Source organism: Argopecten irradians, chromosome 1 (assembly GCF_041381155.1).
Source record: "Argopecten irradians isolate NY chromosome 1, Ai_NY, whole genome shotgun sequence".
NCBI lineage: Eukaryota > Metazoa > Mollusca > Bivalvia > Pectinida > Pectinidae > Argopecten > Argopecten irradians.
This window is the reverse complement of record NC_091134.1, coordinates 56,266,483-56,281,977: the sequence shown is the minus strand read 5'-3', so window position 1 is coordinate 56,281,977 and position 15,495 is coordinate 56,266,483. Positions and strand designations below refer to the sequence as shown.

The 15,495-nt window shown below is 36.1% G+C and overlaps 1 protein-coding gene and 1 long non-coding RNA gene across 6 annotated transcripts in view; one reads left to right on the top strand and one right to left on the bottom strand.

Moving 5' to 3' along the window:
* Window positions 1-647: 647 nt before the first annotated feature.
* Window positions 648-15,495, bottom strand: part of LOC138334479 (uncharacterized) — a 32,081-nt gene continuing 17,233 nt past the window's right edge. For 4 of the 5 annotated variants that reach the window (XM_069283153.1, XM_069283147.1, XM_069283139.1 and 1 more), the window contains 6 exons: window positions 13,009-13,179; window positions 11,136-11,215; window positions 10,525-10,594; window positions 4,169-6,153; window positions 2,620-2,702; window positions 648-1,159 (listed from right to left, as the gene is read on the bottom strand). In XM_069283153.1, coding sequence (XP_069139254.1) covers window positions 1,008-1,159; window positions 2,620-2,702; window positions 4,169-6,153; window positions 10,525-10,594; window positions 11,136-11,215; window positions 13,009-13,179 — 2,541 coding nt within the window. In that variant the 3' untranslated portion in view covers window positions 648-1,007. Of the gene's footprint in view, window positions 1,160-2,619; window positions 2,703-4,168; window positions 6,154-10,524; window positions 10,595-11,135; window positions 11,216-12,313; window positions 12,372-13,008; window positions 13,180-15,495 lie in introns of those variants that run through there. The other variant, XM_069283167.1, reaches the window with a different exon arrangement.
* Window positions 6,345-7,005, top strand: LOC138334514 (uncharacterized). The gene is made up of 2 exons (XR_011210130.1): window positions 6,345-6,457; window positions 6,916-7,005. It is a non-coding gene; the product is annotated as an uncharacterized lncRNA (long non-coding RNA).

Below are 15,495 nucleotides of genomic sequence, written 5' to 3'. Positions count from 1 at the left end.
AATTGTGATTGATTGAAATAAAAAAAACTGACCAGTTCTCTTTGCCTCTGAAGTACCAAGTTAATAAAGGATTGTCCTTTATGTTGTTTGACGTGAATGCAGCGTGGAAACCAGCGAGCATGTTCCACCCATGGATCATCTCCAGGCTCCCAGTTCCTCAGTCCTCCTCCACAAACGAAGCATCTGACATAATCACCATAACCTTAAACAGCCAAAGTACAAAACATTACATGTAGAGAAAAACTACATGTCTGATTTCCATTAATAAAAATTGTGTTGGTTTTCTCGGAGGGCCGGTCAATAAAGTACGTGAAAGTGAGGCGTAATGGCGTCATTATAATTGTCATGATTATTCATCTGATATGTAATCGATTTAGGTTTAAGTATGGGTTAGGTGTTCTCGTTATTTAAAAGAAAGGGTCGAAAGGTTATTTCATTACGGTTAAATATCAAAGTTCATCCAATTGATTACTCAAAAAACTGCGTAAAAGAAATCCGCTTTTGACCCTGATAGAACTAGAGGGTGTCAGGTCCATGGATGATATTGGGAAAGCGGTTGAACGTCCATTGCTCTCGAGCGTCACTGACGGTGTAGTTAGATGATATCGTGGTCTTGCTGTCTGCAAGCCTCCGTCATTGTGTGAAGTTTGTTGCTGCTCCCGTATTACTTGAGTTTCTTGCATCTCCATTTACTAATGTCTGGTCTTGTTGTCTCTGTAGTGGTTGCTGACCTCCGCCGGTTTGTTCCAGGGCGCAACTGCTGACGCTGATCCAGTGTCGTTGGATGCTGCTGGTTCATGGGCTGTTGCTGATTACAAGCATCACCAGATCCCATCTTACTTGAATGACCATTCGGTGCGCCTTTGGGTGTAAGTGCGGGATTCGTTGTTGTTAAAGGAGATGCAGTAGCTGATGAATTAGGACTAACTGTCTGTAGCGATGTAGTAGTTTGTATAGCTGTGCGAGAAGAGGCCCTGGAAGCTGACGTGGCTGGTGGTGGTCCTCGTTTAATACCGGATCCCTCGGCTGCTTTTGGTATATTCCCAGTTGTATCTGTTTTTTTTGCTGGGCTTGAGTTCTAGAAACAATGATGTAACCATTCCTGGTGTTGACAGTATCGCATTTTGTTCCGCTCCATCCGATCCTCTACTCGAAATATCTATAAACAATAACACTTATACAAGCCTAAACATATTCTTCCAAAAATATATACATTATATACTTTAATGCGATTTTTGTTTTATATTCTTTGAAGCGTCATGAACAAAAATTGATCTAATAAAGTAACAGTAGATATGCCATAAAATTATATTAAACTATATTTTTATTGCTAGTACACTACACTGTAATAGCTTTGATTATCTATTGTATAATATTTGAATTTTACTGCAGCCTTAATATTAAAAGCTATAGTCAGTTACTGACCTTCTATAAAGGCAGAGAGGGTCAGAAAGATTTATTGGGAACGAGGGCGTAGCCCGAGCCTCTTATACTTCTTACTGACTATCTATGCCTCTATAGAGGCCAGTAACTGACTATATAACGAATTTATCGTATCGAGGACCATTGATTTGTTTCATTAGGTCTGTGCTTCTTATAATTTATTTTGTCAAGAATCTGAAATCAAACTTTAATTATGCCCGCGAAGGTGACAAATATTACACACAATCGCCGTTTTCTTTTTGGAAGGAATCTGCAAATATTCTGTGTAAGAAACCTGAGAATAATACTGAATACTTCATAAATCAACAATAATTGATAAAATTGATAAAAGACTGGCTGTTTAATGAAATTATCACAAACAAAAGTGATACAAACATCCATCCAACATTTAAAGCACAATCCCCATGGTCATCTCTGCATAATCGCTGATATAAACTCTTAAACGTTACGATGATACATTGATTGTTGAGTGAGGATTGATCTATAGTAACAAACCCTCTATAATCACAGTCGAGAAAACACTTAAATTACTATGTTGAACTTTCACCGCGTCATCAACTTTCAAACTGGCCTAGGGGAAGCAACTCGTATTTAAAAAAATGCATTTCATTTATCCTGAAGTATCAAAACGATTGAAGTTAATTTTACACAATAAAATAACAAGTACTATATACTTTTACGGCAATGAATGGTATATTTATGTGGAGCGAGGGCGTGAACTGCCATATTGCATTATAATGAAATGAACTGACCCCCTATACAGTTAAATGCCAATCATTTGGACATTTTTCTGTCCGAGGTGCGATAAATATTCTTATTTGTTCACAGTTGACAGTTATCGGCACATCAATTGAAACAGCTTTAGAGATGCCTAGTAAAATGGTTGTTGTGTCCAGAAATAAGCAATATTGTCTTTGAAAAGTTATCAGATGTAACCATTATATTTGAACTACTTCAGTTGCCATTTATGGATGATGAATTTGACTGAACATTGAATATGCCTTTGTCCAATTTAACGTTAATGGTTTAACTAGGACAATATATACGATGAGCATTGGGGAATAAAATTAACTCGATTTTTTCCTTAATCAATACCGGTGTGAATATAAAATCACATGAATAAAGTGATGAGTAATGTAAATGACAGCCTTGTTAGAGTTAATGTTATAGTTTTACCTCTTCCACCTGCCCTTCTGTCGACAGATACAGCTTTATCTCCGTGGATGGGAACATTTCGTTTGTCTTCTCCATTCATGAACCTGCAATAAGGCAACATTCTATAACCTTGATATGGAATAGAAGCGCTTAAGGGTAGCTACCTGTGCATCATAATTAGTTTGGGCATACTTTTTGACCACCTACCTTATCTTTGTTTCGCAATTTCACACAACCGATAAATCAAATGACTACTTTCAGTATCATAGAACCGTAGACTTCTATTTGTGTCTGAAGCCATTTTATTATGAGAACATTAGTAAAAGCTTTCTAAGACAATGGTAACTAGAACTGTAAACCGATAGCTGACTAATACCCCTTCCCCCGCTTTCTCTTGTAAGAGGTGTCTGACTTGTTCTTAAAAATATCATGGTCACAGCAAAAGTTGTCCGGACAAATTTTAACTTGTGTATATTGACCTTGTTGCCGTGGCGACTAAAATTTTGACTAACGAAAACCTGCATGCTCATCCGAACATAATCCCAAACAATACTTTCAAATTTTATTGAAATTGATCTAGTAGTTTAGGTGGAGTTGTAAGGACAAATTTTGAAACCAGTGTATAACGACCTGGTTACCATGGCAACAAAACTTTTGACAAACGGAAACCTGCTGCATGACTTGGGGACCAAAAGTGAAAAAAGTGAAGAAAAAAACCTCCATGCATGTCTACAAAATGAAAAGTTTCATTGAAATCAATCCAGTGGTTTAGAGTTTTTAGAATTTAAAACCTGTGTATAGTAACCTAGTAACCATGGCAATCAAAATGAAAACCTGCATATCTACACATGGTCCAAAACAATACTGCAAAGTTTCATTGAAAATGACTCAGTAGTGTAAGAGAAGTTGTCCAGATAAAATTAAGCTGTGTATAGTGATCTGGTTGCCATGTACACATGGTCCCCAAAAATACTGCAAAGTTTCATTGAAATCGGACGGACGGACGGACGGACGAACAGACAGACATACAGATACACAGACAGAAAGGCAGAGAGATACACAGACAGACGGACACACAGACACACAGACACACAGACACACAGACAAACAGACACACAGACAGATAACATTTAGATTATTTTTAATATCAGCTTATTTTGGCCCAACTTAATCATAAAATACGAGCGTATAATCGTATAAACATGTACTGTCAAAATGGCCCAAAGACAAAAGATCTAAACCAAACCTATGAAGATTATTTGAATTTTCTTCAATTTTGGATGAGTCGAAAATGTTAATTTTTTTACATACGGCGGACGATGCACGACAGTGGACAAAATGAGAAAAAAAAAGTTATATGCCTAAATTTAACTGATATGCATCATAAATTGTTTGTGTTTAATTTACACGATAACAAATGAAATTAAGCCAGGTGTCTTTTACATTGCTTGTCAAGACAACCAGAAATACAATTGTTATGGTCCTCCTTTTATAAAGCACTCATATCGAATGAACACTATTTTTAGTATTGAAATTTTTATTGGTATAAATGTATAAAGCATTAACTTACCGACATCGTCGTGACTTTTGGTAGTGCACGGTGTAGACCGAGTCGCCTTTTTGCCAGTTGCCGTGGGCTACATTGCAGCTGAAACATATCACTACATCACTGTCACCAGTATAGTAGAATCCATACTTAGCTAAAGTAACCGGCATCATTGGATTGTTCATTGGAAAGTTAAAGAACGTCTTCAGTCTCCCCCACTCATATACCATGGACTCGGTGACAGAACAGACACCTATGGCCGCGATTACATCCAATGGAGCCTTGGTTTCTGAAGAAGTTGAATTGATAGTAAGTAACTGAGATCCACCGTCGGCACCCACTGCTCTGGATCCTTCCCGTTCATCGGATATTGTTTCATGAAGTGATGAACGATTGAAAGCCTTACTTTCACATCTATCATTATGGACTCCTAGTACTATACCTGAAGATAAATGCCTATCCCTAACATTTGATACATTTTGTTTGATGAAAGTTACTTCGCGTAACTGTCGTAACTGTCTGATGTGATTGAAACATGGAAGTTGGTTGTTTCCTGTAAAATAATTTCTGGTTTCATCAGCGACGTCGATATCATTGCTGTTTGGGGACAGGACCTTTTTCAGGACTATTTTCAAATTACTTTCTGATCGAACTTCCATTCGAAGATTCTTGAAGAACTTTGGATTCCCAGAGGTTGTTGCATTCTTCTTACATCCATCAGTATGGTGTCTTCTCATAGCCTCGCTTGAGGTGGTTAGGGAGGTGTTCAAGCAGACGTCGTTACCTGTACAACAGTCTACGTCGAGGGATGCAGAGTTCAGCAATTCTTCATAAGTCAATGTGAATACATTCTCAAGATCACCTAAGACGCCAGGGAAGTCTGGTGTCTCACCATCACACATTTCTTTAATTTCTTCGCTTTGTTCTAGAGCAATACCTCCTCTCTTTGCAGTACCAATTTCGCCAGTTTCGAATGGCAGTTTGACTGTAATATCAGTTTCATTTGCTTCAAAGCCTTCTTCAGAAAACGTTTTTTCACAATATTTGCAGTTTTGTTCTCCATATCCAGGTCCATATGTGTGGTCCGTTTTACGAGTGCTTTTTGTTTCTGTTATGTGTAGTAATTTCTCTGAGTTTCGAATTGTACTCGATGGAAGGTTTTCTGTAAAATTCCTTTTATTATCATTCCCGTGATCTTCTTTGCATTCCAATACATTTGTATCGAAGATGTGCTCCTTGGTATGACGTAGTTTATTCGATTCAAGTTGAATCGTCTTACTTTCGGGTTTCTTTGTAACATCAAAGTGTATTTCTGATTTTCTTTTTTCGTTTGTCTGTTGGTGACTCTCCGCATCGTTTTCGGAAGGTTCTTCATTGTTTTGAGATTTATCTAAATCTAGATGATCCCTTCTAGCACTTCTATTATGACTTAAACTGGAAGTGCTTTGTATAGTTTTAGTGGAATCTCCTCTAGAGTAATTTTCTGTTGCAGTCGGTAATATGTCATGTGACCTATATATGTTTTGGGAATCATTTGGTTGTACATTTTCTATTTCTCTGTGTTCTGTTGATATGTGCGGTCCATTCGTAGATTCGAATCCAATTTCCTCTGATGGATACTGAGTGCTTCTATCTGCATTGCTAAATATATTGGCATTGCCTGTTACAAAGGTAAAATTTTCATCTTGTTCAGTTGAAGGTCCATCATGACTTGAATCGCGTGATTCTCCTACATGCTCATTTACCGTTCGTTCGAATACTTCAGCGCCTCCTATGTGCGTCGTTCTGTCATGCATTCTTTTGCAATTTCCTCTATCAGAAACGGCATGTTCACACAGGTTTTGTGTGTATATGTCAGCTAGGCATTGACCTTCGTAGTATTTTATGAGTATTGCTATAATGAAGTCTCTAAATTCAAAAATAAGAGAAAGGATATTCTTTTCTTCAACTGCAGGTGGTAAACCATTACACAGAGCTTTGGTTTCTACCGATTCCAACAGAAAATGTTTCTGAAATTTGAAAACAAAAGATATACTCATTCAGTAGTCAACACATGTCAATTTCAACGTGATAATATGTTGGAACAAACAACAAACTCTGACATTCACTACAATCTTGAGTTTTGAGGAAACTGTTTCGGTCTTCGTCCGGAATTTTCGGTCTGAAAATTATAATTCCGGAATTTAGTCTCCGGTTGACTCCGAGTTTTAGTTTCACTCTTCAAGTTCCCATGCGTCCATGACAGTTTTATGTGGAAGCGTCTCAGTCACGCTAAATGGTCAATTTTACCATAATGGGTAGGCCCCCAAAAGAGTAAGTGTTTAGAATGAATGTATGAAGTATCTGTAATACTAGTTTTTATGTTACATTGATATGTCGACTCATTTTATGCTGTAAATCGGTAATTTTGGTCCGTCCCGCCAAATGTCAATCAGTGTCGTCTGTTTGTTTACAATACCATTAAATGTGGTTAACTAAGAAAGTTACGTAATAAGTTATGTTTAATAATAAATAATTCTATATTCCTATGATTATTAGTTGTAGAATTGCTATAAACTAGTCATAATTTCATATTATAAGAGGTTGGTTATTCACACCTTGTTAGCACAGGGGCTTCTGAAATGAAATATGCTGTTAATAGTTGTAAGTGAAGTTTGCGTGCAGGTAAATGTTATGATTTACTGTCTCATATCTTTATTTCTACGCTGTATAAGATGTCTGGAATGATAGATAGTGTCCATGTGTAGTAATCTCATTTATTCTGTTTGCAGATTTCACCCCCTGTTCCAGCCTCCTGTCAGGCTATATTTACCTAGTGGGGTTTGTGTATGTGCGCATACGAATAAAGAAGTTAGACTGTCTCTGCTAGTAGAACTTATTTTTGCCCAGACAGCACAGTGAAATTCTTCTGAAATCGGCCTGCAGGGAAATTCCTCTGAAATCAGCATGAAGTGAAATTACCTTTGACACCGGCCTGCAGTAAAGTTACTTGTGAATCAGCATGAAGTGAAATTACTTAATAACTAGCCTGCAGTGAAAACTCTTCAAAATAACTCTGCATTGAACTTTCATTGGCCATTAGATGTGAGTGTGTCCTACTGTCCTATTAACTGCTACATATGGTATTAACTTATGGAAGTTCGAGCGAGTAGGAAAATGACAGAATCAGGTATCGCCTTGTATGAAGAGACTGTGTCTCGTCACACAACAAAATTATTAAAAATTAAAAAAGACATTGATTATATCATACAGTCATCACAGAAGGTGGATCATTCTCAGAGTCAGCAAATTATTGATGATCTACAAAAACTCTTTGCTCGCTATGAAAGGAAATCTAAGAAGTTTGAATTATTCTTACAAGGAACTCGTATCGAACAAAGTGCATTTGAGGAGTCTGCGCATCACCTCAATCTGTCAGCCTTGGGTGATAAAGTAGAGTACTACATATAACATATAACATCCATATTGCCTACCAGATCACAAGTATCTAGTAAAACTTCACAAAGAAGTGGGATGTCTACATCTAGTCGTCTAACAGAAATGTTGGTTAAACATACCACAAAAGTGGAGAGGGCAAGGTCTCGCATAAAGTTTGCACAAGAGGAAGCAGAGTTAGTGAAACAAGAGGTAGATTTGAAGGTACAAAGGAACATGTTAAATTTGAAAAGGGGATTGGAAGAAGCCGAGAATGGCGTCGGACCAAAATCAGCTAGTTTTCACACATTACATTATTTAGAGGATAATAATCGAATTACTGTACAGCCTGACATTATGTCGCGTCCTGTTATCTCATCGCAGCCTAACGTTACGTCGCGTTCCGTCATTACATCACGGCCTGTTATTACGTCATGTCTCGACAATACTTCATGCCCTGATATTGCGTCACAGCCTGACACCTCGTCGCAGACTGACATTGCGTCACAGTCTGGTATTGCGTCACAGCCTGACGTCGCGTCACAGCCTGACATTGCGTCACAGTCTGACATTGCGTCACAGCCTGACATCAAGTCACAGCCTGATATCGCGTCACGGCCTAACATCGCGTCACCGCCCAACATATTACCTCAGTCCGATATGTTGTCACAGCCTGGAATCCAATCTAGTTCCATGAATATTCTAAACCCTTCTGCAGCTGTATTTACACCCAATACTAGATCTGAGGCATTGGAACTGGCAAAACTAGTGGCTAAGAATCAACTCCTGCCTAAGAGACTTTGCCAATTTACTGATGAACCTGCAAGATACCTTACGTGGAAATATGGGTTTTTAAATGTTATGAAGGAGATTGGCGCTCCAGTCTTAGAACATTTAGATTTGCTCCTTAATCATCTTGGTAATGACTCAAAACGTCGAGCAGAAAACATACGTGCAACCAATCCTAGAAACCCTCAGAAGGCGGTCAAGGAGATCTGGAAACGTTTGGACAGTGAGTTTGGCAGTGCTGAAGTTATTGAGACAGCTTTGAAGCGAAGGATACACCAATTTCCTGACCTTAAGGAAAGTGATTCGAAGCGCTTTTATGATCTGTATGATTTATCAGCAGAGGTTGAATCTATCAAAAGTGACTCCATTTTAGGACCAGTCTTCTTACATTACGACACTTCTAGTGGGATGAGCGTGGGGGAAAACTGCCAAAACGTTATCGCGAGAAATGGGCTGGTCACTGCTTTCGATATAAGGAATGACCCCAGCTATGATTTGGAAATCTCAAAGGTAAAATCGAAGCAATCACCCCGTATACCTTAACAAACCGTGTCCTCAAAAAAGACAGATGTTTCGCAGGATAACATTGGAGGGAAATGTCCTCTTCATGGGGAGAAATCTAACCATTTGCTTAAAGACTGTCGGAAATTCCTAAAAGATTTTCTTTACAAGAACGGTTACTGCTTAAGGTGTTGTGGACAGAGGCGTCATACACGCAAAGCGTGTAAAGAAATCATCAAATGTGACGTTTGCGCTTCAAACGATCATATTGGTATTCTCCATGGAGATTTGGAAGCTAGAAAACAGCATGAGGGGGAGAAGTATTTAAAGAATCACAGGGAAAAGGTGAAGGGGAGAAAATCATCGAAACACGCTGCACCGAAATCTGTAGTACTTTTCACAGTACTAGCAAGTCATGTGCAAATATTTTGCTTGTAAACATTTTCCCATATGGACATCTCGGGCTCGCAAGGTTTATTGCCTTATCGATGACCAGAGTAACAAGTCATTGCGTACAACAGCTTTATTTGACTCTTTCGATGTATCTGGTCCTGAGACCAAATACATCCTGTCGTCGTGTTCCGGAAGTTATACTATGTCCGGCCGTCAAGCATCTGGATTTGTCATACAATCTCTCGACCATCATGTACATTGGAATCCCTATGTCTGATTGAGTGCAATGATCTCCCAAGCAATCGCAGAGAAATACCATCTCCTACAGTAGCAGAGAACTACAGCCATCTTGTGGACATTGCACCACTGATTCCTACAATAGACGATGGCGTTGAGATCGAACTATTATTAGGAAGAGACGTAGTCTGTGCACATCATGTTTTGGAACAGCGCATCAGTGGAGATATGCTGCCGTTTGGACAAAGGTTGCCTTTAGGATGGGTAATTATTGGTAATGTTTGCTTAGGTCAGGCACACCTACCGGAGCAGGTCAATGTTCGGAAAACAACAGTGTTTGCTAACGGAAGACCTTCATACTTGGTGCCATGTGAGAGTGAACTCACTGTAAAGGAGGACCCAATATTCAAACGAGTTCCCGGCGATGAGAATCCAGGATTGTCGCTGGAGGACAAGGGGTTCCTTGATATTATGAGGAAAGGATTTCATCAAACCACCAGTGGACATTGGGAAGCGCCCATGCCTTTCAAGGAGAATATACCATTTTTACCTGACAACAAAAGAATGGCTCTTAAACGAGCGAAGTCGTTTGACATCAGTCTTAGCTCTAACCCAGACAAACGGAGGAAGGTTTTGGAGTTCATGGAGAAACTACTTAGCAGACAGCATGCTGAGTTAGCACCAGCCTTACCAGATGGTACTTACCATTATTCGCGGTTCAACACCCTAAGAAACCGGAGCGTGCGTGTCGTGTTTGACTCATCAGCCATGTGCCAGGACATTTCGCTAAACAATATCCTGCTACAAGGCCCTGATATGTTCTTGCGCATACGAATAAAGAAGTTAGACTGTCTCTGTTAGTAGAACTTATTTTTGCCCAGACAGCACAGAAACATTATAAACGATAGTAATGTTTTCAATATTTAAAAGTACCAATATCCTACGTGCGTGTCGTTAAATGAGTTTATAAGTTAAACTGTTATGGGATAACTTTACAATTACATATTGCTTAATTCTAGAAATAATATAAGTACTGTTTTACTCACCTGTATATCCCTTTGACAACAAGTTACAATACAACTCAAAAAGTTCAATAGTTTCAGCATGATATCGGAACTGAAATTAAAGCACGATAAGATATTTACTATGCAAAGAGCGATTTAAGAAGTGCGGAAAAAGTCATATTTCAGTAATGCATATGTGACATTAACATTAATTGATTAGGAAATCTAGAGGTCGCTAACAGTCTAAATCACCACACCGGTAGACTTTGAGGTGTAAAATGGCGACCATCTTTTTAGCAAGTTTTACATAAATCTAAATCATAATTTAATATGGTGACGTCATCAAAACGATAGCCACTGTATGTAGTGTTCCCAAATTAAACTATTGATAGAAATTGGACGATTGTCTTTTTTATCAATTTTTGGGGGTTAGGGGTTTTGGCGGACTAATCTGGATTTGAGAGGTCCCAGTAATTTTTAGTGAACTTTAACAATTCAGACAATATTCATGCTATTCTTTCTACTGGCTATATAGGATGATATTATAGACATAATCTATACCAAAATATAGAATTTTATATTTCGTACTTGTATTGTAAAAAGTTAAAGTTTCATTTGTTTAGAATAAAGTACTTGCAGTTGTAATTACTTACGATGGTTCTTTACACGGTAAAATTGTCATAGGAATAACAATTAATAACATCCATAGCAAATACAGCATTATTGGTATGACCTAAAATTAAAACAAAATCATGTTACCTATTTTGATTTTCAGAAAATTAGAAAGAGCTGGCACTATTAAAAATGAAATTATGAATAGCAAAACAAAAATGTTATGTCTAAAAGAAAACGTATTACCAATTACTGTTTTGCAGAATAAGTGACAATGGATCCAACATTTTACCGAACTTGGTTGGAAATCTCTGGCTACCAGCAGATGATCACAAAATACACCATGACATATAACTACCGTTGAAGGGAGGGTGTGAACAACACAAATATAATACTAGACTTTAAAACAATAATTGATTAGAATAGAATTAAACGTTCAATAACATGTCAAGCGTTTTCATTGAAAATGCTCTTTTAAGTAAACGCTAGGTGGAGCTTATGCTAAAATGTAATACTAGATATGATTATTATATATGAGTTTTATCTATTCCCATTGGCTAATACAAGGTCACGCGAGGTTCTATATACAGCATATCGACTTGGTCTTTCCCTTTATACAAACATCGAGTCAACATTCCCTCTGTGACGTCATTACCCAAACGTTGATTTCTTCAGGGGACATCATTTAGCCATAGTTATTGTTGTAATGAACTTGTTCATGGAATCATTCTTTTGATATTTGTAAAAGTAACTATTTATATATCTCTGATTGATAAATTAAGGACATTTAATTTGGTTCATATGGTGTTATACCGCCTTGATAGGATTTATAATAATGCCCTCAGGCTATGCCCACGGTCATTACATATTTGCACAGGGGCAGCATAACCCGATATGGCCCTCAAGAAAGGTCCATATTTGATAAATATTACTCCTCCCCATACTGTAACGACAACTAATGGAAAGCACGCCATCATTACGTCATCACTTTTGTCATCATTACACGTGGTGTGGTGTCATACAGTATCAAAAGAGCTTATGTTCGAGAAGTCTGTAGATCTAAGAAATACACAAGCATTGAACTCTACATCTAAGAAATGTTAGCTTACACTTGTTACTTGATATTTTTTTACATGTCTAAATATCGGCAATTGATTTATGTGATTTTCGAAAGGAGCAAACGGGGATTATTTGAAATGATGTAAATACTCCTTATTACAATGCTTTTGTAAATGTTGTAGGTGTTCATGTTTTTCCGGAGACTTGTAAAATGTAAGCTGAAAATTAAAAAGAAGGAGTCATAAAGAAACAAAAACAAAATATAAAGAATGATTCTTTTTATATCAGCATCCATTTCAGAAGCATATTATGGTACCAAATATACCATAGACAGTTATTATTGACATTTTTTCTCAGGATGTGACGACGCCATTATGATAATCAAAAGTCAAATAGTATTTCCGACTTTTAATTTGATACTGAAAAGGCAAATGAACTAGGAAAGTAAGTAACAAAGATAAACCGACGATTGCTTTATAAGAATAGAAGCCTTCCTTGAACTATCACTAGTCAGTCGTAAGCATGAAAAGGTGCGAAGTGTAATGCAGTAATAAGCAGTTTAAAAACGTTAATCTTTCACAAGTGTACATATGAGGCAATAAGTACTTGTTATTCATTCTTCTAACTAATTCAGAAATTTTCATAACCAACAAGATTAATAAATTCGAAATTCGTTGTAAAATAATTATTATATACAGGTATCATCAGAATGGGCAGCAACTGCAAATAAGTAACGTTGATAAAGGATGGCATCAGATTCAATAAGTATGCTTATTTGCGTGCATATGTTACATCTCAACAATAACTTTAAAGGTAAATATGTGTTTTTATTGATTTCTTTCAAATATCACTCACAATCTTATTATCCAGGTATGTGTGCGTAAATCCTCTTCCATTTGCTTTTGAGATTCTTTCAAGGATAATTGGATCCGTCGATAATTCTTTTCTTGAATGTTTCATGTCAACTAATTCAGATTCTTTTTCCGGATCCGGTGGATTCGATTCTCTGCTTGGAGTCTTGATATCCTTTGAATTGTAAACGTAAAAATAAACCTTTTCTCCATTACATCTTACGTCTTCGCAATTACCTTACGATGATAGTTTGATAAACAATGCGAAAAAAATACATTAAAATATACACCAGGGGTTGTTTGGAACATTTAAGATATTTACAGGCGCAACACACTAAAATATGAAAGGAAAATAACCAGAAACACTATTCTAAACTCATATCGTTTTATCTAAACGATATACATGTATGAGCAGAACCATAACATACACTATTGATAAAACGATATCTGAATACTACTAGAATACTAATCAACACTAAATGATAGGTGACACTGAAATATGGAACATGCATACCAAAAATGTTATAAGATGATACTAGTTGTATATAATAGTTCAGATGATTTTGAAGAATTTGGGGATTGATTATGAAATCTAAGAATATATTGATATCTTTTATTTTGAAAAAAACCTACTAATAGCATAGTGTTAGTAGTGGTTATAAACATGGTTAACAGTATCATGACATAATCAAGACGTAGGATAAAAAATCCGAATCGATCGTTTTGTTAAAAAAACAGCATATTTCAATATCTTAATTCATCACAACTCGTCAATATAACAATTAAAAAGATTTAACGAGAGAAAATATGGTAGGTTTGGTAATAAGGATACCATATAAGTCGTTATCTGTGTATAATAACACACGACCCATGATAACCAGTCGTTTGCTACCTTTAGATAACAATATAAACAATCCAAACATCATCTTGATTAAAAGGTAATAATTAATATAAAATCTAAATATATACAGTGCCAATAGGGTTTTGTTTGGAGATGGCTATTATAGGCTTTGCCTGTTGCCAAATCCATTTGCATATTATTTGCAATAAAATGTGTTGAAATGAAAATACAGTGCCAATAGGGTTATATATAAGGCCTCTTTTTAGTCTTCTCATCACTACTAATTATCAATCATCTTATAAACGAAAGTTTTTTTTTTATCTCTTTTTCACTCTATATTTAGCGTTATTTAATTTGAAACTTATTTTGATGAACTATAAAAATATTCATGAAGTTCTCCATATTTCTGCTTCTGTGTAATTGATATTTTATATTGCACGTGCAGAAATAAAAAAAAAATATGTCTTGCATATCTACAGATGTGCCAAGCGTTGCGTTCCTTGCTTTCATTTCAACCAATTTTATTGAATCAATAAAAAGGTTTGTACAACAGGCTATGCCTATATAAGCCCTTTCCTAGCCAGAAACTATAATCAAATTAAAATCTATACATGTATTAAGTTGATTAAACAACATCTTAATTCAACAAATTTGGTATGTAACAAAAGAATATTATAATTACTATTAATATGCCAAATATTATACTCTTATGGATATATAAGTTTGGAAATAAATTTCAAATTGATATTTTTATATAAAATATAACTAAACAAGGGAGATAATTCATTAATAGACTGAATATTGGGACTACAAAATCCATAGCCAATTATTGGCAAAAGCCCTTAACACAGGCAAATCCTATAATAAAACTGGAAAAAGAGAGTAAAGCTTAGTATCATCATGATCGTGATTTAATATAAAATATTCATATAATAAGAGGATTTTTTTATGTAGAAATTCTGATCGCAATCACTACCCACCATCGCCATACAGGAAGTTTATAAACAATAATAAGAATATTTGGACATAATTCTGATATTTGGATATTTGGAAGACCCAAATAATATCAAAAATGGTGTACATGGGTGTACAGACACACCCGCACACACACATATATATATGTTTGGATATATAAATAAATCAGATAAGTCGTTTGGTATAAATAAAAAAATTCGAAACACATTTGAATATATTTGCATAACTTCAATGCTTGTGTAAACTCACGAATATCAAATTGTACAGAATTATGTCAATATTGTGAAATGCTTTTTAATGATCATGTTAACCATATTATTTTGCATTGTGATAAAAATAGCGAAATTCGTGACGAGTACTGGTGTTTTTTGGTGAATAATTTTGGATTAGAATTCATGTCGTCGCTTCACAATTTAACAGATTTTGATTTATGTAACACCTTGTTGGGTAAAAAATTTGCCTATGATTTCTCAAATAGTGCCTTAGAGAAGTTTAGATTAGGAAATGTATCTTTTTTGTATAGACTCCTGAAAGCATGCGATCCTTATTGCTTTGAATAATATCAACTAATTACTAATTATTAGAATTGAACTTGTACATATTTTGTAATTCTATTTGCTCTGTTTTGTTTTTGTTTTCATGTTAAATGTCATTCTTTATGTAATCTTCAATTTT